Source organism: Canis aureus, chromosome 8 (genome assembly GCF_053574225.1).
Source record: "Canis aureus isolate CA01 chromosome 8, VMU_Caureus_v.1.0, whole genome shotgun sequence".
NCBI classification, from domain to species: domain Eukaryota; kingdom Metazoa; phylum Chordata; class Mammalia; order Carnivora; family Canidae; genus Canis; species Canis aureus.
In genome coordinates, this window is record NC_135618.1 from 28,499,761 (window position 1) to 28,522,686 (window position 22,926).

At 36.5% G+C, this 22,926-nt stretch overlaps 1 protein-coding gene across 2 annotated transcripts in view; it reads right to left on the reverse strand.

Moving 5' to 3' along the window:
* Positions 1–1,359: 1,359 nt before the first annotated feature.
* DPH5 (diphthamide biosynthesis 5) overlaps positions 1,360–22,926 on the reverse strand; it is a 36,508-nt gene continuing 14,941 nt past the window's right edge. For both annotated transcript variants that reach the window (XM_077905632.1, XM_077905631.1), the window contains 5 exons: positions 20,247–20,355; positions 10,047–10,167; positions 7,274–7,313; positions 4,410–4,513; positions 1,360–2,737 (listed from right to left, as the gene is read on the reverse strand). In XM_077905632.1, coding sequence (XP_077761758.1) covers positions 2,529–2,737; positions 4,410–4,513; positions 7,274–7,313; positions 10,047–10,167; positions 20,247–20,355 — 583 coding nt within the window. In that variant the 3' untranslated portion in view covers positions 1,360–2,528. The remainder of the gene's footprint in view (positions 2,738–4,409; positions 4,514–7,273; positions 7,314–10,046; positions 10,168–20,246; positions 20,356–22,926) is intronic.

A 22,926-nucleotide genomic window follows, 5' to 3' on the forward strand; every position in this document is an offset into this window, starting at 1 on the left:
TTTAAAATTCCCATCTGCTAATTCCAAGTTCTGGATTATATTAGGATCTTTCTGTGTTTTTTCTTTTGGCCATAAATCACATTTTCCTGTTTTTTTAAATGCATTATTGTATCATATTCTTGTCACCATTGATATGCTAAAGAGACTCATTTTGTTATCATACCATGGAAGTGTTAAGATTTGTTCCAGCTGGCAGTTAAATTATTGACTACCTATCTTGATTTGTGGAGGATTGACTTTACATTAAAGGTTTTGTCTTGGGGCACCTGGGTGGCTCAGTCAGTTCGACATCTGCCTTCAGCTCAGGTCTTGATCGCAGCGCCCTGGATCCAGCCCCGCATGGAGCCCAGGTCAGGCTTCCTGCTTAGCAGGGAGTCTGTTTCTCCCTCTCCCTGCTCTTGTTCCACTTTTGTGCTCTAGTTCACTCTCATGCGCTCAGTCTCACTGTCAAATAAATAAAATCTTAAAAAAAAAAAAAGGTTTGGTCTTAATTTCAATGGCAAATCCTTAGTCCTGGGCAGTCTTTTCTAACACACAGCCATTCTAGGTATTTGACAGAAAGCCTAAGGTGCTTACCACGCCTTCTAACTTGTCAGAATTCAAGCTTGAAATTGTTTTCTCTTGCAATACAGACCAACAAGCTCTGCTTGGATTTTTCCAGACTTCTATCTCTGGCTTTCCACAAGGTTCATGGAGACTTCCCTGTACAAGTGCAATTTAGGAGTTAGCCAAAGAGTTAAGAGATTTATATGCAGATTGGAAAGCTGGCTTCTCCTTCGGTGCCACCTTCATTTCTAGAATTTCCTCAATTTACAGCCCCACTAGCAGCCTCCAATTTCTTTGACACCTCAAGCCAGTAAGATTGTAACCTTCTCTTGCATTCTAGCCATCCTTTACCAGATTGGGGAATGTACTGAGGGGAAGTACAGTCCTCAGCCTGCTTTTGGTCATTTCCCAGTGTCTTTAGACAGTTATATTTTGTCCAGAGTTTACAATTGGGAGGGCTGTACATTACAAGCTATTCAACCATTATCAAAACTAGAAGTCTTTCTTTTTATAATTCTTCAATGCTCGCTTTAATGGCTCAAAAGAAAGCAACACAGAACTGGCATTTAAATGTCTTTTGCTCTCTCCTCTTTCGTGTAAAAGACTAAAAATGGAATATTTCATATATAGTAAAATATATTTTATTTCAAATGCAGTAAGTCAGGGGCACCTGGGTGGCTCAGTTGGCTGAGCATCAGATCCTTGATTTCAGCTCAGCTCTTGATCTCAGGATTGTTAGTTCAAGCCCAGTGCTGGCCTCCATCCTGGGCATGGAGACTACTTTAAAAAAAAGAAGAAAGAAAGAAATCAAAGTAACTTTTTAAAAAGATTTTATTTATTTATTCATGAGACACACAGAGACATAGGCAGAGGGAGAAGCAGGCTTCCTGCAGGGAGCCTGATGCGGGACTCGATCCCAGGACTCCAGGATCACACCCTGAGCCTAAGGCAGACACTCAACTGCTGAGCCACCCAGGTGTCCCAAAATAATGTCTTGTTAATTAATGCTTCCAGGAAGTAGGAAAGTGTATGTTCAATTTTCAATGAATTTAATGAAATTTAAGCTATGGTTGATAAAGCCACCTTCGTGGCTATTTAGAGTTAGACCAATAAACTTGCATATAGCAAAGCCATTTCTGTTATGAACTAACAAAATATATAAGACTCTACTGTCATGAAAAATAATAAACGGAGTGCTATTTACAACTGGGAAAATGAATGTGACTAGTTGCATACATACAGTGACATATCAACTGAGTTATGTTATATGAAAAATCTTGACTAACCCACTGCCTCCAAACTTAAATTTTTTAAAACTGTATTTTGTAGTCGGTAAGTTTTCCATTTGTCAACTTGGATGTGAAAGATGCTATTTAAAACCAAACAGCAACTGTACATGGCTGGCTGAACATTCATAATTCAACAATTATATAACCTCCAAAATACAGCAGAATATGAACCACATAATTAGGATGTCACTTAAACAAGACAAGGCAATTCAAAAGGATGTCATTTTGTGGCATGTGTTCAGCTGAGCTTTAAGTAAGTAGGACTTATTCTTCCCAACTCTGCGTATATGCACTAATACCATCTGCTGTCAAGACAACCCATCTTGTGGCCAGGAGAGCTGACTTTTTAAGAAAGAAGAAAGTTCCACATTGTATAAACTTATTTCATAAGTAAAAACTGCTTTTAAACAACTCTGTTTATGAATGCCCCTGCAAGTTTTAGACTTGGTCTGCTCCATGTGTGTGCATCCTGAAAAATCACCAAAATAGTTGCAACAACTGATAATGACATAGGGAAAAAAAACTCATTACCACAGGAAACCAAGTACTGTTAAATCAACATCTTTCTTCTTGGTCACTTGCTTTATAATTATTAGGTAAACCAAAAGAACTATACATTATGCAAATGTGTGTATGTGCATATATGACTGAAACAAATGAACATCTAACAATAGAAAATGTTCATGAAGTTCATCAACAGGATTCTGAACTATTATCTGGTATGGAAAACAGACTTAGCATCTCCATCTCCAGTGGATGCATGTTGTCTCCTGTGATAATTAAGGAGTGTAACGGTCCTCCCAAGTCCACAGTACTCATTTGCTGCAAAGTGCCTGCTGCAATTTTCTGGTCTTCAGCTCCAACCCTGGCTAAGCCAACACAGAGTGTCTTCTCGGTGACTGCTATTAAGAGAAGAAAAAAAAAATTGCCATTCAATTCAGCAAATGCATTATCTTGTCCAACATTAAAACTAACATTAGTACCAAAAGTACATTTAAAGAAGCCCCAAGGGATCCCTGGGTGGCGCAGCGGTTTAGCGCCTGCCTTTGGCCCAGGGCGCGATCCTGGAGACCCGGGATCGAATCCCACGTCGGGCTCCCGGTGCATGGAGCCTGCTTCTCCCTCTGCCTATGTCTCTACCTCTCTCTCTATCTCTGTGTGACTATCATAAATAAATAAAAATTAAAAAAAAAAATAAAGAAGCCCCAAATATCTTCAATCTCTTTAGTCACTCATTACAGATATCGGTTTATCTAAGGCTTTTCCAAGTTACATGCACTAACTACCTAACTAGTTTATATTTTCAGGACTTGATATATCCATACTCTTTACGACTGCATAGCATTTGTCTTTAAGAGTGAACAATGTTTACTACCTGCCTATATTTTTAATAAATTGCTTGAGTATGTTCACATTGACCAAGATATACTAGAAAAATAAGCAGGTTATGAGATAAATACACAGATTTGATTTTTCGCTTGGCCACCTAATTAGCTATGTCAAACTTTAGTTTTTTTCACTTTTTAAAATAGAATACTATCTTTCTTAAGTGATAGTTTTAAGGGATAAGATAAGAGACATTAAAGTATTTAGTAAACTACAAAGCTGTGGGGCATCTGGGTGGCTCAGGTCATGATCTCCAGGCCTTGGGATTGAGCCCCACATCAGGTTCCCTCCTCAGCAGGGGAGTCTGCTTCTCCCTCTCCTTTTGCCTCTCCCCCTACTCATGCTCTTGCTCTCTTTCAAATAAATAAAAAAAATTAAAACAACCACCACCACCACTACTACAGAGCCCTGAACAAATAACAAGCATTATGATATTATTTATGCTTTTAAGTACTGATCTTTTCATGGTTTTGTTTAGTTGGGAAAGTGTGTCCCAACTGAACATGATCAAAATGAGGCAAATGATATTCACAAGGATAAGCATCCATACAAGTTTAGGCTTAAGGTTCAAAATTTAGGATATGCAACACCCTTGCAAATTATTTGTTTCATGACTTTAAACAAGGCCTACTAATGAGAAAGAAATAAACAACATTCAAGAATCTCTTCATGTATCTTTTTCCATTAAGATATAGGTGTTCAAAAACAGGACCTTGTAACAGAATGTAATGAGTTTATTAGTGTAAGTTTTTATTTATGTATTCATGAGAGACACACAGAGAGAGAGAGGCAGACACAGGCAGAGGGAGAAGCAGGCTCCGTGCAGGGAGCCTGATGCGGGACTTGATCCCAGGTCTCCAGAGTCACACCCTGGGCCGAAGGCGGTGCTAAACCACTGAGCCACCCGGGCTGCCTAAAACCTGATTTACAGTTAATTTGTGAAAATCCTCACTTTCTGGAATAGTATTAATTTTCCTAGAAAGAACTCTCATTATTTTTCCTTTGGTACAACTTTCAGCCTGTGAAATTTAAAAGTGATTTAAAAAATGACAAGAAAAAATACAATGCAAACACACTCTCACTTTGGTTGTGGTGATGTGTGTGTGGGGGTATATGTGAAGTTATATCATGTACACATCTCAATGTAGCAGTAGGAAACATAAGAAGCCCTTTTAGGGCCTTGAGTACCTGGTTCTTCTCCTCGCATTCGCTGATTCTGAACAATCTCCAGAAGTTGCTGGGCTGCTTGGTTTATACTCATATACCGAGGAGGTTCATAGATCTTCCTTCCTCTGTAAATATAAAACGAGATGCCACTGTTCTTAGCCATGAGATTACATAATACATTTTTAATGTAATTATCTCCCCAAGTGTAATAAGTCTACATTCTGTTTGAAGCACTCATATGTTACCCACTTTAGGTATACTAAAGCATGAATACCATAATTTTTTAAGTTTAAACTTTTTTTCATTGTTCTACTTCAACTGTCCTCTGATCCCATTGAAATGTTGGCATAAGTAAAAATCCAACAACTTAATGATAAATCTTCAAATCAAAGTTACTTTTACTTAAAGTGATACCCTAGGCAAAAATAGTTCAAATTAAGTGGCAATTTGTTCTAGATCCTGGCTTAATCAGGTTCTATAGTGTTCATTTTTATACCATGTTTAAACTATATATTCCTCTTTTCACTTCTTCCTATAAGAAAAGGAAACCAAAGCAGTAAATATCTGAAAATCTTGGAGGATCAGATGTGTTTACTTCTGAGGGCTTAAAGCCTACCATGTCTGCCCAACAATCTGATAAAAATACTACTATGTAGCTTACAAAACAGTTCATACAGATTTTATTGACTTTTTTTTTTAAATTTTATTTATTTATTCATGAGAGACATAGAGACTGAGAGAGAGGCAGAGACACAGGCAGAGGGAGAAGCAGGCTCCATGCAGGAAGCCCGACATGGGACCCGATCCTGGGTCTCCAGGATCACACCCTGGGCTGAAGGCGGCGCTAAACCGCTGAGCCACCCGAGCTGCCCTTTTATTGACTTTCAAAATAATTCTCTAAGTCAGCAATGTCCAAGAGAAATATAATGCAAACCACAACATAATTTTAAATTTTCTCACAGCCATATTAAAAAAGGGAAAAATTTTAATATTATTTTACCCAATATATCCAAAATACTAGATTTCAACATTTACACCTATAAAAAGTATTATTATTATTATTTAGATTTTATTTATTCATGAGAGAGAGAGAGAGAGGCAGAGGGAGAAGCAGGCTCCATGCAAGGAACCCGATGTGGGACTCGATCCTGGGACTACGGGATCACACCCCGAGCCAAAGCCAGGTGCTCAACCACTGAGCCACTCAGGTGTCCCAACAGCTATAAAAATTATTAAAGAGACTGTTTTTTTTTTTTTTTTAAGATTTTATTTATTTATTCACGAGAGACACAGAGAGAGGGAGGCAGAGACATAGAGGGAGAAGCAGGCTCCATCAGGAAGCTCGACGTGGGACTCGATCCCAGGATTCCAAGATCACGCCCTGGGCCAAAGGCAGATGCGCAACTGCTGAGCCACCCAGGCGTCCCAAAAGAGACTGTTTTTATACCAAGTTTTTGACATCTGGTATTTCATACTTATAGCACAAAATTCAAATGTTAAATTTTCATTAGAAATATTTAATCTGTATTTAAATTTCATAAAATTCATGGCTATAAAAGTAGATTTACACATTGAAGTTATTCTAAATATACTTTTCCAATAACTAAGTTGAGTATTATTTGTTGGGCTGGCGGGATCAAGGGGGATAGGTAGGCACCAACAAAATGGCAGCAGATGCCCCACCTTGTGGCTCCCACCTCAGAGCTTTCCCACCACCAGCAGACCGACCGAGGACACCTCATCAGGGGAAGACAGGACCTATGCAGGAAACCTGAACTGTACTTTACCCAGACCCCATATAAGGGCATGAGGAGTTATCGCCCCAAGCAGATTCCACCAGTAACATGCCCTAATACCTATCACCCCATAGAGACACACAACCCCTTTCCCCTCCCATTAAAGCCCACTTGCCCTCCCCAGCCTGTGACTTCCCGGCTCTCTCCCTCCCCTGTGGCCTGCGGAACCTCGAGAGAGCGCATCCCATTAAAAGCCTGTTTTGACCAACTTTTGCCTGGCCTATTTCATTTCACTATTAATCGGATTAAACCTTGTTTTTATTAATTAAAATTAAATTATAAATTCAGTTCCTCGGTTACATTAGCCATGTTTCATGTGCTCATTAGTCAAATAAGACTCAGAAACCAAAGTAACTTGCCTAAGGGCACATAACCAGAGGCAGACTCAGGACTCACATCCATGTCTTCTGACTTCCAATTCATTAATTCATTCTGCAAATATTTACAGGTGCCTATTAGGTGCCAACCACCCACCGGTTTCAGTATTGAATCTGTAAGACCTATTGATATTTCTGCCCTATCACATTGCTTATCATTCTTTCATAAGATTTTTTTTTAATTTTTATTTATTTATGATAGTCACAGAGAGAGAGAGAGAGAAAGAGGCAGAGACATAGGCAGAGGGAGAAGCAGGCTCCATGCACCAGGAGCCCGATGCGGGATTCGATCCCGGGTCTCCAGGATCGCGCCCCGGGCCAAAGGCAGGCACCAAACCGCTGCGCCACCCAGGGATCCCTCTTTCATAAGATTAAGTGTTTAATTTTTAACTGTTAATGAAAGCTGATCTTCAACAATCTTTAGAATTCATGTCACGTAGAATTTATTGTGCAAGAAATTAAAAATAGATTTAAACAGGGGTGCATGAGTGGCTCAGTTGGTTAAGTGTCTGCCTTCAGCTCAGGTCATGATCCCAGAGTCCCTGGATCAAGCCACAGTGGGCTTCCTCCTCAGCAGGGAGTCTGCTTCTCCCTCTGCCCCTTCCCCCTGCTTGTGTGCACGTTCTTGCCCTCTCTCAAATCAATAAATAAAATCTTTAAAAAAAAACAGACATAAAAAAATAGACATAAACATTCTCAGATAAGAACTTACTTGATTAGATTCTCCAAAGATTGCTCCTTTATTTTGATGTCTGTAAGAAGCAAAAAATAGTTCTCTTTTAATTAACTACTTTATCCAAAACCCTGTGTGTAAATTTCAGTTGAGTCGCTTAAATTTTTGGGAAACATTCTTCTCAAGTCTCTCAAATGCTCATTTGAGAGCGTATGACAGTCTTCCTTCACACTTGTATCAAGCCAGTGTTTTACTGAAATACAGAGAAGAATGGAAGCTTGTGGTGTGTAAAGGTCATTAGTTAGAACACAAACATGAGGTTGGCCCTGAGATCATCTGAAAGGATCTAATTTCCTCTTGGAAAAGAAGACACAGGAAAGAGTAAGATAAATATTGGCATATACACTACCTAACAGCTAATCAAAATCTTTGTGTTCATTTGTACTAGCTGGTAACTGCATAGACCCAACTCTTACTGTGTTCCTGTTCTTTATTTTTCAGGCACAAGAATATAAGCTTTAATGCATGGAACGTTAACAGAAGAAAATTCTCATATTTTGAAAAGAAACCTTTGCTTTCTTGTGAATGGGTAAGACATGACTAATAACTTATAAATAAGCACTTTAATAAGAAATATTCATACTCTCAACAGCGTTTTCCCAAGCACTGACTACCAGGGATTGGGCTACCACCAGGTCCAGAAGGCATATAATCTCTGCTTCCCTGAAGCTTGAAATGCAAGTGTCACAAATATTCATTCCTTACACTTGTTAATCACTGATGCTCAGCTGAACAATTTGGTAAAAGGTAAAAAATTACAAGCACTCTACATCCTCACAGGAACTCAGTACACAACAGCAAGAGCAACAGCTGCTTCCTGTTCTACATGCTAAAAACAAATGGTTCAGCCAAAGTTTGGTTTTGCAAAAATAAATACAGCATAACTAAAGGGTCTTTTTGATAGACTTCTATAGCTTTCGTAAGTGATTATTAAAGTTGTTCTTATAAAGGAGATTAAACAGTTTCCTAGGAAAATACAGCAGAGGTTAATCCTTTATAAGTATTTGTAAATGTTCTTATAAGCAGCAGTGAATGTATTTTTCAGGTTCAAAATATCATTAATTATTTAAAATTTCCACTTGCTTAGCACATAGAAGAAAAAATGTGTATTGGTTATTGAAAATAGCCTGCAGTATCATTAACAGTAAATGTCAACTTAGACTTCCTTTACATGGCATCTGTTAAGATTTAAAAAATTTTTTTAAAATTCAACACACTTATTAGTTTGTTCACCTTAAGGTTCTGAAATGTTGTGACAATAAAGCTTTTAGTTTACTATTTTAACTTTTTAAATGGTATGTTTTATAGAACCTGGTTTTAAAAATGAGGAGTGTTGGGAAGGATTTTTACAGGCAAATGCTTTTTGATCAAACTGCATTAAAAGACTGCATTATTGAATATTTGATCTCACACCAGACCTGTCTTAATATTCTTTCCTTTTTTTTCACACAGGCCACAATTATTCCTTTCTACTTCTACTTGTTAGAAGGTAAGCATCTTCTATTCACCTTAGTAAGCACCTAGAAATGCAAAGTACCCAGCAGATGCTCCATAAATGTCTACTGAATAAATTCACTCACGTGGCTCTACTACCACCCATCCACCAGCCCATCTTAAACTACTCCTTCAGTAGCATAAGTCCCAACTCCTTCATAAAGTCTGTGTTCACTTCCCCTCAAAAGCTCTTTGTTCTTTGAAATATCTATATAGTTATTATATTTTGTTAATCTCTAATTACATCATGTATATCTTTTTTTTTTTTTTTTTTTTTTACATCATGTATATCTTATCTTTCAGAGTACATTTTAAATTCTCTGTAGTTTTCTAACATGGTATATTCTCACGAATCCCTACAGGGTCTGGACCACAGCTGGCATCCAATAAATATATACTAATTTAAATGATGAGAATTCCAGATGATTAAATGATGAGATCTATGGTTTGAGGATCTGGAATCATGATATCTTATACTTCACACCTTGTTCCTGCTTTTGTTAATGGAGCAAGGAAGATAGATTGTTTAGCCTTGTTTGTCTTTTCCCAGGAAAGCCAAGAAAAAGGGCAGCTCTTAGAAAGAGAATTCAAGAGCCAAAGTTCTGGCTTGTCTTTCCTGCCTCTCCATACAATAGAACTTAATTGTTCTTTAAACTTTTGTACTTAGCAACTAGATTTCAAAACCCTGAGGGCAGGACGTATTTCTAATATTTCCTTAGTGTTCCATAAAAAAACCTAACTCTAAAATGGGCATAAAATATAGCAAGTTAAGGTAGGTAACACAGTGGGAAAATGATTTAATATCTCCAGGCCTCCAGTTCATCTGTAAAATAAGATGATCTCCAGAGTCTGTTTCAAATCTGTGATTCTGATAGCATCAATACTGTAGTATTCAGAGAACATCTCTAGAACATACAGAGAAGGGCACTTGGTAAGAATCAACGTTTGATACAGGTGTGCTGAACTGCAGTTAATTGACAGGGTCTTGATGGATAATGGGTAAGATATAGAATGCTGGAGAGGATCCATGAGAGGGCGGGGAGTAGGAGGGGAGTAGCATGAACTATAGTATGCAGGCAGGAATAGCCATGTGGTGTTTGGAACGGAAAATGCATACATCCCAGAGTATGGGAAAGCGTGTAGCATGCAGAGTGGTTAGACTGGGTCCTTTCTTACGTCTAGCTAGTCATCCACAGAACAAAATGAGAACAATATGACCACTCCATATTGTGCTTTAAGGAAACTCCAAAATCCTTACCTAGTAAGCATAATGTATGCATGCCGTTTTGTCTATTCTTCTTCACTTTGTCAAAGAAGCTTTCCGGTCTCCAAGTGTCTGTCCAAAAAACAATAGAAATCGTCTCTCCAAACTTATACAACTAGAAAAAATAAAAACATCAATTACTAATGGAACAATTCACTACTTACTATTTTAAAGATAATAAACAAAACAAAAAGTGAGAACCAGACCCGAGATGGGTTGGGGATCAAATCTGTCACCACAGTAGTAAATGTTCTCTTTGGTCCACACAGCAGCGGTGTCTGATGCCCTTTCAAGTCCTTTACATGGCCACGACTTCCAATTTACCTACCAATGAGCTTTATTCCCAAAGTCCACTTGGAAACTGTCTAAAAAGTCTATGGAAGCCCTGCCATCCAGTGGCAGTCAAATTCTCAGATCGGTGTAGAAAGACCCATTAACTCCAAGAATTCAGTCATCAATCTTCTTGCCACATATAATGTTTCTCTGTGAAAAATTCATCTACCTGATGAGTTCCAATGCGTTCCAATGTAAGATTCCTGGAATACTTTCACCCAAGCTACAAGGAATACGCCTAGCCCTGCTGGAAGGTTCTGCTATTGTTATTATTCTATGAGAGGCAAAATTATCTAAAAAATGTTTATTACAGATCATCCACTATATGCCAGACGTTACGCTCTGCATAGGTATAAAAGTGAGAATCAAACCTGAGCTGTGGCCTTCATGGAGAATGTAGTCTTGCTCATACCTCACAGAGCAGGCAAAAGCTCTGGAGCCATGGCTCTAGTTCTTCCTAGCTGGGTGATCATGGACAAGTAATTTTCCTGACTTTAAAAAGAAACTCCCCTGCAAGATGTGTATAACTATAAACCTAATAATGTGCTTTTTTTTTTTTTAAGGATTAAATGACATAAAGTGTGTAGAGTGCTTAGTGCATTGCAGATAGTAGAAACAATAAATATTAGGAACATGATGATATAAAAACGATGTTTATAATGATGATCTGAAAATGTTCTAAAATGCTGTGTCTTGCTATAATCCAACCGCTTTTCCTATTGGAGTAAGCTCAAAAATATTGCCAAATATTTGAAATAACACAGTTGATGATGTTTATTGTTGTTGTATGCTTTAATTCAGATAAATTTAGCAGTTTACATTCTATAAAGGATTTTTGGCATCTTTGATCAGATTTTGAAATATTGGTATTACTCTGTAAAAAAGAAAATTGTCGAGGTTAAAGAAACATACACTTTAGGTCTTCAATATTTTAAGAGTTATGGAAATATATATACTCATGAAGGTATAATGTTCATTCAGAAAGAAAGGGATAGATGATTTAAGAGAGAATTGTGATGCTAGTCACATATAAACACTAGCTGCAGCATGCTGTGGAAAAGCTTCTTGGACTTGTCTAATTTGGGGGATTAAAGAAAACCTCACATAAGCACTGCTTTCTAGGACCCTGATTTATAGACTGTAACCATTCCCATGGCAGTGCCGCAAACTTCTTCAACGAATTCTGGTACATTATGCAAACAGTTGCACCATTTAAGATGTCAGTCCCTCAAAGAACAGAAAGATCAGTCCTTTGTGTTTCACAATCCAAGGACTTACCAGTAAACCATAAAATAAATTGGAGTAAAATCATACTGTCACAAGAATGAGGCTGCAAAAGTCTAAGCACTGTCTTATAAATGTTAGCCTTTGTGCTGTGATCATTTTCCCCCAAAATGTTATTAATGCAAATCTAAATTTAGAGACCACAAAAAGAGCTGTTTTTTTAAGAACAGTATATAAATACAGGTCTTTTTTAGTTTTAACCTGAAGTTATAAAGAAAGCAGTATTTATCTAACTTGATATTGGATTATGTTTTCATCTATTGAAGATAAAAACTCAAAAATGAACCACTTAATTATATATTAGGCAATATTTAAAGCGAGAAGATGCACAAGAAAGACAAATATTAGGTAGCAAATAATAATTATAAAAAAAAGAGATACAGGCTGTATTGAAAGAGTTGAGCATTATCCCCACTTGGAAAGCACCAGAAGATGACATCTGAAGTCAGAATATAAACTTGATCTTAAAGAGGAGACAGGATGGGGGAAGTTGATCATGGGGAAATTACAAGACGGTATGAACAACCTAAGGGAGGTGGGAACCCTTGGGCAATCCTTAGCATGGCATTAAGCAATTATCTTGCCTGACTGGCCTTTAACAAGTATCCAATTCCTGACAGCTTACCATGTGACAATTCCTGTCAATGCCAGCTCTATAATTTATCTAGAACTGACCTCATTTCTTTCACCACTACCTTAGTTTGAGTCCTCAATGCCACTTGCCTGAACCTTAACTATCTTCTAATTCATCTCACTGCCACCAATATTTCCTTCTTTTCAGAAGCTGTTTCATAAAATCCATTTTAATTAGGTTTTAATGCTTTGTCATTTTATATTCAGATGAAAAACAGCTGGTGATTTTTAAGTTAAAAAACATCTTCTTGGGGCACCTGGGTGTCTCAGTTGGTTAAGTGTCAGACTCTTGATTTTGGCTCAGGCCATGATCTCAGCTTTGCCCTTGGTGGGGAGTCAGCCTGAGGATTCTAACCCTCTCCCTGTACCCCTCTTCCTGCTCGTGCTCTTTCTAAAATAAATCTTTTAAAAAAATTTCTTTACATATAGAAAATCAGAAAATTTAACTTGCTAATAACTTTGTGAAGCTCCACAAAGGTACATATAAATATAAATCCTAAGTCAGATCAGTTAAATCTGTGAAGTAAAAAGAAAGCTGACCCAGCAGAGTCATCAACAAACATACCACAAAAACCACATATTAAAGAGTTACCAATTTTCTATACAGAATATTGGCCTTGGAATTTTTTTTTTTAATTCCCACAAACATTTTTCTTAACACTGATGAAACACTGATTTTGCTGACACTAAGAAAGATTATGCACATGGTCACATACTAGGTACATAGATAAAGTTGAAGACAAAAGAGCCACAAAATTTATATGATCATGTATGAATGAATTCAGATACTAATTAAATGGAAGAGTTTTAAATTAAAGTTCATAATTCCAAAGATATATCAGCTTGGAGTGGGGAGGGAAAGATAAGTAAATAAACAATTCAACTCAGCAAATATTTGTTGTATACTGATTATATGCATGGCACTGTGACAAAGTACAATGGAAGATGTGAAGATGAGTAAACCAAGAAGTTTATAATATGCCCAACACGTAAACATATACAAATAACTGAATATTCTACACAGGATGAGGATTTACCAGGATTGTTGAAGTAGAAAAATGGTACAATCGCATCTGCAACTTAAAAAGAAAACTATTATGTGGGAGAGAATGATGATAAGGTATTAAAATATTGACTACAAAGTTACAGTTGAGGGTCTCCTGGGTGGTTAAATTAAGTGTCTGACTTGGGCTCAGGTCAAGCTCTCAGGGATTGAGCCTTGCCTCAGGCTCCCTGGGGAGCTCAGCAGGGAGTCTGCTGTCCCTCTCCCTCTGCCCCTCCCTCTGCTCTCTCTTTCAAATAAATAAAATTGTAAAACAAAACAAAACAAAACAAAAAGTTATAGTGGAAATGGAAAGGAAAGAAAAAGCATTTTTAATGTGCCCATGATTCAGCAGGTGGTCAAAATAATTCCAAAGTGACTAAAACAATAGGGAGTTTACCTAGATGAGTTCTTCTAAGTTTACATAGAGAGCACAGATCTCCTTATTACCTAGTTTAGGGTTCTCTGTACTAGGTTAGACTTTATCATTTCTACATTAGTTCCTGGACAACACTGAAATCAATTCAATGCTTTTTGAAAACTACCAGTAAGAACTACTATAAGGTCAAAACAATGCTGTTTATTACAATGAGTGTTGTATTATGAAAAAAAAGGAAGGAAATGAGTTGTTACTTTTTAAAAGTAATATACATTTTTTTCCAAAGTAGAAATGTATTATATAAACAGAACATATGGCAATAATTAGGGTCACTCACGCAACAGAGAAAGTGGAAGCATTTCATAATGATGAAAAAATTATACAACCTTTTCCCTGAAGTCAGCCGCAACTGATAATGCAGTTGTATGCAGAAATCATTGCTATCTGGTTTCACTGAACTGTCTCATTTATCTGTCCTTTAAAATGTCTCAGAACCATTTTAGTCACCAATTTTTTTTTTTAAAAAGAATCTGTTCTATTACACAAATGTAACAAGAAGTGATAAATACCACACAAAAAAAAATATGCTAGAATTTGTAATTTCTTCTTTATTCAGCTTGTCACCTTCGGGTCAATATATACAGATAAGAGTTGAAGACTAAAGGAAAATATACCAAACTGTCAGCTAATTATGGTTATATCTGGGTAGTGAAACTACAGATGTGTGCATGTTCTTTATACTTACTGTATTTTACCAATTTTATATGTATATGTCACTTATTATCAAGGAAAATAGAGTTATTTTTTAAAAACAATTCTTCTAGGGTGCCTGGGTAGTTGTCAGTTAAGCTTCTGCCTTTTGCTCAGGTCATGATCCCAGGGTCCTAGAATTAAGTCCCACATCGGGCTCCACATTCAGCAGGGAGTCTGCTTCTTCCTCTCCCTCTGCCCCTCCCCACTGCTGGTACACACACACACTCTCTCTCTCTCTCAAACAAATAAAATCCTTAAAACAAAATAAAACAAAAAAATCCCACAAAAAGCAAAAACAATTCTTCCTAAGCAGAAACAATGGTAAATGAAAGCAATTTTGATTCTGCATGATTAAGGTACTAAATGCTTAACTTGAAAAATTCAAGAAAAAGACTTCTTTTTGCCTTTTGTGTATTGACAAAAAACAAAACAAAACAAAAAACAAAAAACAAAAAAACAAAAAACAAACAAACAAACAAAAAACCACCCGATTTTTTGTTATTGGGAATGCCGCAATATAACTAACTTGCCTGGCTCTTCACAATAGATGGATTTTTCTTTGACTAGAGATATCTTCAAAATACAAATTACACAAGTGTTAGAGATATCTGTTACTTAGAAATTTCAAAGAACATGATTTTTAAGTATATGTATTTATAACCATTATTTAAATTGTGAAAAATCCAAAGATTTACTTAATGAAAATTTGAGTATCTAATCAATTTTGGTCAAGGTAACCTCTATCTAAAGTTAGAAAATAGGCCAGCTTTTTGGCTTCCAAATCTAGAAGACATTAGAGTTTACCTAGTTTAGTATTCTCCGTACTTTTTAATGCCAAATCTTTTTTTCCAAATAAATCCTTTAAAAAAAATTTTTTTTTATTTATTCATGAGACACAGAGAAAGAGGCAGAGACATAGGCAGAGGGAGAAGCAGACTCCCTGCGGGGGGCCTGATGCAGGACTCGATCACAGGACTCCAGGATCATGATGTGAGCCAAAGGCAGATGTTCAACCACTAAGCCACCCAGGTGCCCCCTCCAAATAAATTCTTACAGAATATCAATAGGGTTAAAGATAAAGATTGGGCTCCTCAGGGATTTATTCTTTGCTGTTTGGTCTCAAGTACTTCATTTTCTGCAGAACTGCTGAAGCATCTTCATAGATCTTGGTACACTTTGAAAACCACTGATCTTGTCCAGCATTCCTCCCTATCCCCACTTCATCCCTACAGTTAGGAAACCTGACTATCCGGATCCAGAGAAGTTAGAGCACTCCTTAGTTACTCCCTGAGCAAAAGTAAAATCAAGACCTTTTAATTTGCAGTTAAACTGTAAACCTTTTTTTCATAATTACTTTTCCTTTGCCAGTTCTACCCAATATATAGTCAGTTCTTATCCAACATATATATTTGCTGTTTTAACTAATCTCTAGGTAACCAAGGTTTTGTGATACATATGTATGTACATGTGGTGTGCGTGTGTGTTTCTGTAATATCTTGCAGATTCCTCAAAGTGCTTCTATGACTCTCGTCTTTAACTGAACATTTCTCCCTTTTGGGAATGTATTTACCTTATCGTTCATCTAGCAAACCTCTTGTAATTCATTTTTTAAACCACTTTGAGATATAACTTACATACCATAACATTCACCCATTTTAAGTGTACATTCAATGATTTATAGTAAACAAGTTGCAACTACTATCATATGTAGTTTTAGAAAATTTTTATCACTCCAATCAGATCCCATCTGCCCATTTATAAGTAATAGCTATTCTCAATCCTAACCACTAATTACTTTCTGTCTTCATAGATTGCTTTCTTTGGACAATTTTTTTTTAAAGATTTTATTTATGTATTCATGAGAGACACAGAGAGAAACACAGAGACGTAGGCAGAGGCAAAAGCAGGCTCCATGCAGGGAGCCTGATGAAGGACTTAATCCCAGGACCGCGGGATCACGCCCTGAGCCAAAGGCAGACACTCAACCGCTGAGCCATCCAGGCACCCCTCTTTGGACATTTTATATAAACAAAATCTTACAATATATGATCTTCTGTGTCATCCTTCTTTCACTTAACATACATATACTTAATATCGATACCAGGACTACTAATTTTTCATAAGACAAAAGGAGAGACTTCAGAGTCTGGAAGTAAATTAAACATTATACTCTTCTATACAATCAATTCACTAAGAATAAAATCCAAATACTGGAATTGGATTAGAAAGCCTAGTGATCCAACCCTATCTATTTACCTGACCTCAGATTGCTTCTCCCCTCCCTATTACTCTCCAATAAACCCTTCTTTGGTTCCTTTGAAGAGCCACAGTCATTTCCATTTTAGGGTCTTTGCATAAATTATTCCCTGTGACTGGAATATGCTACTTCCTTCTTGATTCATATCTAATCTTAAATAACACCACCTTAGAGAGTCCTCCTTTGACTGCCCAACTCCAACAGTAAAGTCAACTCTCTAACATATACCAGTCTACTGTAACTTCTTATACATCTCACTATCTGATATTTATTTGTTGTTATTATTGCCTCTCCTTCCTACTAGGGCATAAGCTCTCTGAGAGCAGGGACCTTCTTGGACAGCTTTATCAGTGTATCCAAAGGCACTTAGTAGAGAAACAGTAAGTAGGTAAACAATATTTGTTGAATAAAAACAGATTATTATTCCTGTCTTAACTTGACAGTCTCAATACACATTCCACCTAACAAGGAAAATTTTCATGGAACTATGGGGTTTGGAATAAAAAAATCCTATTTTATGGCATGCTTATGATAGACTGCATATCAACTGGTTTTGTGTGTTTAGAAGTATTAGTCTATATAACTACTTACCTTCATTAATACTGAAAATCAAGAGTCTTCTGCTAGTTAAGAAACCACAAAGTGAATGAAAAATACTCAGCAGTCAATTCTGAGCTCTCTCTGTGCTGCTTTGGAAAACAAGAGTAAAGGACCTGGCTGTCTCAGTCAGTTAAGTGTCTGCCTTCGGCTACGGTCATGATCTCAGAGTCCTGGGATCGAGATCCATGTCGGGTTCCCTGCTAAGTGAGGAGGTAACTTCTTCGTCTCCCATCGCCTCCCAACCCTGCCCATGCTCGCTTGCTCTCTGTCTCAAATAAATAAAAAAAAATCTTAAAAAAAAAAAAAAAAAAACTTTGCAAAGCATGTACTGTTCAGGTCTGTCATAGCACCCAAACCAGAACTTCAGTTCAATAACTTGATGGCTGTTTTCCCAGTAACTCATGGGAAAGCCTTTCTCAGAGATGACAGAGTGTCTTTCGAAAGTGGTGCCCACTTCCCTTTTAAATAATTGAGAAAGAGAGCATGGCAAGGTAACACATTCTACATTTAGCAAGTGTATTTCTGGGAACTAAAATCTACTTTTCCAATTCTGCCAAACCAAAAGAAAGACAGTAGAGTTCTTTAACTTTCTAAGAAATTTTTTATCTGTTAGGTTGGTGGTTCTCAAAATGGACACCTATACTAGCAGCTTCAGCATCACTGGAGAATTTGCTAGCAGTGTAAATTCTTAGGCTGCTGCCCCGGATCTACTATATCTGAAAATCTGAGGGGAAGGCCAGCCATCTCTTTTCTAAGTCCTATAAGTAATTCTGATGAATACTAAGTCTGAGAACCACCAGTATAGGTTATTGTTTTTCCCATAAATGCTGATCGAAATACCGCAGAGAAAATTATAAGGAAGGGGACTTTGCCACAGTTTATGTATTCTGCAGGATATCCATACATTTGTTTTAAAATTTAAAAGTGTCATGAATATAATGACTGTATTTTTAATGCTTTTTATCTTAGAAAACTGTATAAAAGTTATCACTAATAACCTCTTTCTCCTGGAATATAAATAACTTGGGCAGTACAAAAAGCATATTTTCATAGAGATTTCATCAAGCACGTAAGACAGAACCTAAAAAGGCACTTCCTGTTTTTCACACAAGTAGTAAGTCATTTGCATACCCAGATTAGAGAATAGAACCAAGATGGGGAAACAATGCTTTGTGGCTGCCTAGAAAAATCCTATAGAAGAGAGAAAACTAAATTTAAAAAAAAAATAATCTATGTACCATGTGGATATGATTTTAAGGGCTTATTTGGAGACTGCCAATTCTCACAGTAAATTTCCTCTCAAATACCTTCACCTATTTTAAACATGAGAACAATAACACTATACCCCTCTACCAATCTAGAGGATCAGAAGGAGGACAGGGTCACCCTAGTTTAGCTCTTGCCAGTCTGAATGATAGATATACATGTGATGAAGACAAGGATCTTTTAAAAAATTTTATCCTTAAAAAGAAACAAAAACTTTTAAATGATAAGTTATGATAAGTTAGACCAAAAAATGATGGAAAGGGGCTAGGTTAACTTTTCCTAACAGAAATAAAAACAAAACCAATATAAAAATATATATACTCCATTAGCTTAAGATTTATTACCCATCTCTGTCTATCACAAGATTAATTTATTCCTTTCTTTTTTTCCTTTCTCTTGGCAACCATCAGTTCTTAAAAAGCACATTGTCTATGAAAGAGAATACTGGACTGAGAACCAAGAAACTCCATTTACTTACTTCAACACAGCAATGTTCAGAAGGGGTTTAAAGTGTGAAACAGACTTACTTGGCAAGATTTTTTTTTAAAATATGCACTTTATTAGAAGACAAAGAACAAAATTTTTTGCCAATTTAAATGTAATAACTAAGAGAGTGATGAATGCTAAAAGGTAAATCATTTATACCTTTTCTCTGATTCTTCAGAACCAGAGGCAATATTTCTGAGATGACTGGCCAGGATATCAGGATATCAATTAAATTGAGATACTCTTTCCAGTTAATACAGAAAAAACAGACACCTCTAAAGCCACAGATACAGCACTGGTGTCCAATGATGATCTATCTTCTTGTTGTAAATATCTATTTTAAATTATGCATTCCAAGATGACATATTAGGGAATACTTCATTTCATAGATCCTAATATGCACATTTTTTCCCCCTATTATGATATATCTGAAATAGGAAGGGGTCCTTACAAGCAATTAGGTCTTAAAACCATTGTTGGCTATGAGCAGTCATAGTTGTCATAGATCATATATGTATACAAACATCAGAACACAAATGTCAGACTTGGAAAATGAGTATCAGGCAGCCTGGAAGAAAACCCTGGAAACAGTTATGAAGCACTCTTTTAACCCCTCAGAATCAAGACTGATGGTTAAAAATTAACCAACTTTATACAGCAATAATTATTACAAAGGTGGCTTACAAGCCTAATATGAATGGCTTTTGGTTCTTTTGCAGATTCTTTTAATAAATGCTGCATCACGATGCTCTTGATGGCATAGAAAATAATACTGTATAGAAAACATGCTTCAGCAATGCAGAGTAAGTTATCTGGAAGAATGTGAGAAGGCTTTAGGAAAACTTAACCAACTTAATTAGATTAAACTTCCCTGTTTTTGTATGCCAGAGTTGGATTTAAGACTAAAGTCTTTCTGTAGCTAAATTTCAGTGGTCCATTCCAATGAGGAGAAAAAAGATCTAAGTTATAGGAAAATAGTATAAAAAATTCAATATTAAAAAATTTCATACCCACTAATGTATTATATAAAATAGTAATATCTTTTTTAAAAATAGTAATATCTTAAAATTCACAATATGTAACAAAATCTACCTGCAATTTGTAGTTTTCCAAAACATTTTTGCTAACTACCATAAAAAAATATTTTCTTAGTAGTATTACCTGTAAACCACAGCAGCCTACTGCATTCATTATGGAAGCATTGTGAATAACTCGGTAAGAAATTCCCAGTTTTGTTGCTCTCAAAATAAGATCACTGTGTGTGGTAGCCCTGTAGTGAGAAAGATCAAGTTGGATTAAAGTAACCACACTGACTTTTTAAGACAATAAAGGTATAATATTTCATGAGTTCAGGTCAATCATAGGGTTACGGGGGCTGCTTTTCCTCAATTTCTGGGCATTCTGACAAGAAAAGTGTTAAGTCTACACATGCCCTTCATAATGCTGAACTGCACTTGTTACACTCTTAAGCAGCCTTGGCAGCTACAGAGAAAGGGAAGTTTGACTTGCTCTTTTGTCCTGTTAATACCTGCAAAGACATTTGTGGAATGTAAGCTTAGCAACTGAACTCTTGAGCGGCAATTATCACTTTGGGCTCAGGGCCTTCTTAGACTCTTAAAATGACTGCTCTGAGTTCTAAATTATGGAACTATTAGATCTACTTGTTGACTTCTGCTTTTTTTTTTTTTAAGATTTTATTTATTTATTCATGAGAGGCATAGAGAGAGAGAGGAGCAGAGACAGAGGCAGAGGGAGAAGCAGGCTCCCCACAAAGAGCCAGATGTGGGACTCGATCCCGGGATCCTGGGATCACATCCTGAGATGAATGCAGACCCTCAACCGCTAAGCCACACAGGCGTCCCAATTTCTGCTATCTTTTGAAGGTTTCTTTTTTTGTGTTTTGAAATACAACAAGGCAGATGGTACAGAACATTTTTGTAGCCTGTTATTCTTTGCCTTTATATTAGGGTTCTATCTGATATAACCGTAGTTGGATTTTACATCTGTCTAACAGTGATTTTATTTATAACTGTTTTCAGTCTGGTTACTGTACATGTAATTAGTATGTGAGCACGTGTATGTGCGTGCATATCCTTGCCTGTTGCCTTTTCTTTTTTGAGACAAATCTAATGCTTATAATTAGACAGACTGGGAAGAGAGAATATGTGTAAATATAAATATGGATACTGTGAAATGTAACCCCACATCAATTTAGAACTGCATTATTAAGGGCCTTTTTTCCCCTTGATGAAAACTCCTGGCCCTGCTGGGGAAAGCAACATTAGCATGTTTGAGAAAGTACGTACAAACCAGCAGAACCTGTCAACTGGTCAATGCATACCAAGTAGGAAGATCAAGGGCTTTCACCCCATGAGGCAGTCAGAAACAGATTAACAAATGCCCACCAGGGAAGCCTGTTTTTAATCACACATAAAATAAAAACTAGTATGAAAAACAATCATTAATTTGATTTAGAGTAAGCTTTTAAAAAACAATATAAATGCCAGTTATAAAGAATGTTTTTAATATCATCTTTAACAGAATTTTACTACTTAACACTAATATTAAGGAAAACTGAACTAGTTACTTGGTGAATTATTTGAATAGATGAGCAGAAAGTAAACCTACTTTAAAATTATATCTCTATCACAACTTCATCTAAAATGACCAGATGTGGTTGGTGCACTATGGAGGTTTAATGACCTGGCAAAGTGATTTGATTTTGTGAAGCTGCCATAAATGTGATTAAATAAGCCCCTCAGATTTCTGCTATGAAAAACTGGTATTTTATCATCACAATTACCCAAATTATATTGCTTCACGAAAAAGAAAAAAAACTGGTTTGAAACACAGGCTTAAAGCATTATACTGGGCATTCCTTCTAGTCCAGGGTCATGAAAACACTTCAATTATGGTGATTGGAAAAGTATGTGTATAAAGACATTTATTACTATTTTAGGGCATGTGGCTCTGTTCAAAATCACATATATATGTGTGTGTATGTATACATGGTTTTCGATAGAGCCATGTGCTCAGAAATAATAATAAATTTAGCTTAATAATATGCTTGCTTCTTGGAATTGCTCTGAAAGCAATTTCAAGAGATTCAAGAATGTTTTAGTCAATGGAGCCAATAAAGAACATAAAGGTGACCAATTTGAATGAATATATGACTTGGTATGTTAAAAAAAAAAAGAAAAAAAGACTTGATATGTTTATTTTAAACTTGATTTTAGGGCCGCCTGGGTGGCTCAGTGGTTGAGTGTCTGTCTGCCTTTGGCTCAGGGCATGATCCTGGAGTCCCAGGATCGAGTCCCACGTTGGGCTCCCTGCATGGAGCCTGTTTCTCCCTCTGCCTGTGTCTCTGCTTCTCTCTCTCTCATGAATAAATAAATAAAATCTTAAAAAAAAATGGTTTAATGATGACCCTGTTCAACTATTCTTTATGGGGACAGAAAGCTTACTGTCATCTCTCACATGACTGGGTCAGATCTATTGATGTACTATTTTTTTTAGGGTCATTTACATTCTTTATGTGATTAACTTCCACATTCCTATCAATAACCTGGACAAAAGGGAAAAGATGAAAACTACATGAACTGACTTAATTTCAATTACCTTCTTCAGGAATTTAAAAGTGGATGATAATGATGATTACACTACTTAATGCCACTGAATTGCACACTTAAAAATGGCTAGTGGTAAATATTATAATAAACTTTACTATAATTTAAAAGATACTAGAATAAAAAATTTAAGTAATTTTCTTTTTCAAGTTTTATTTCAAATAAGTCGAAAGGGGCTTGAAATTAAAAAATAACTTGTGGTGGTTGTTGTATAT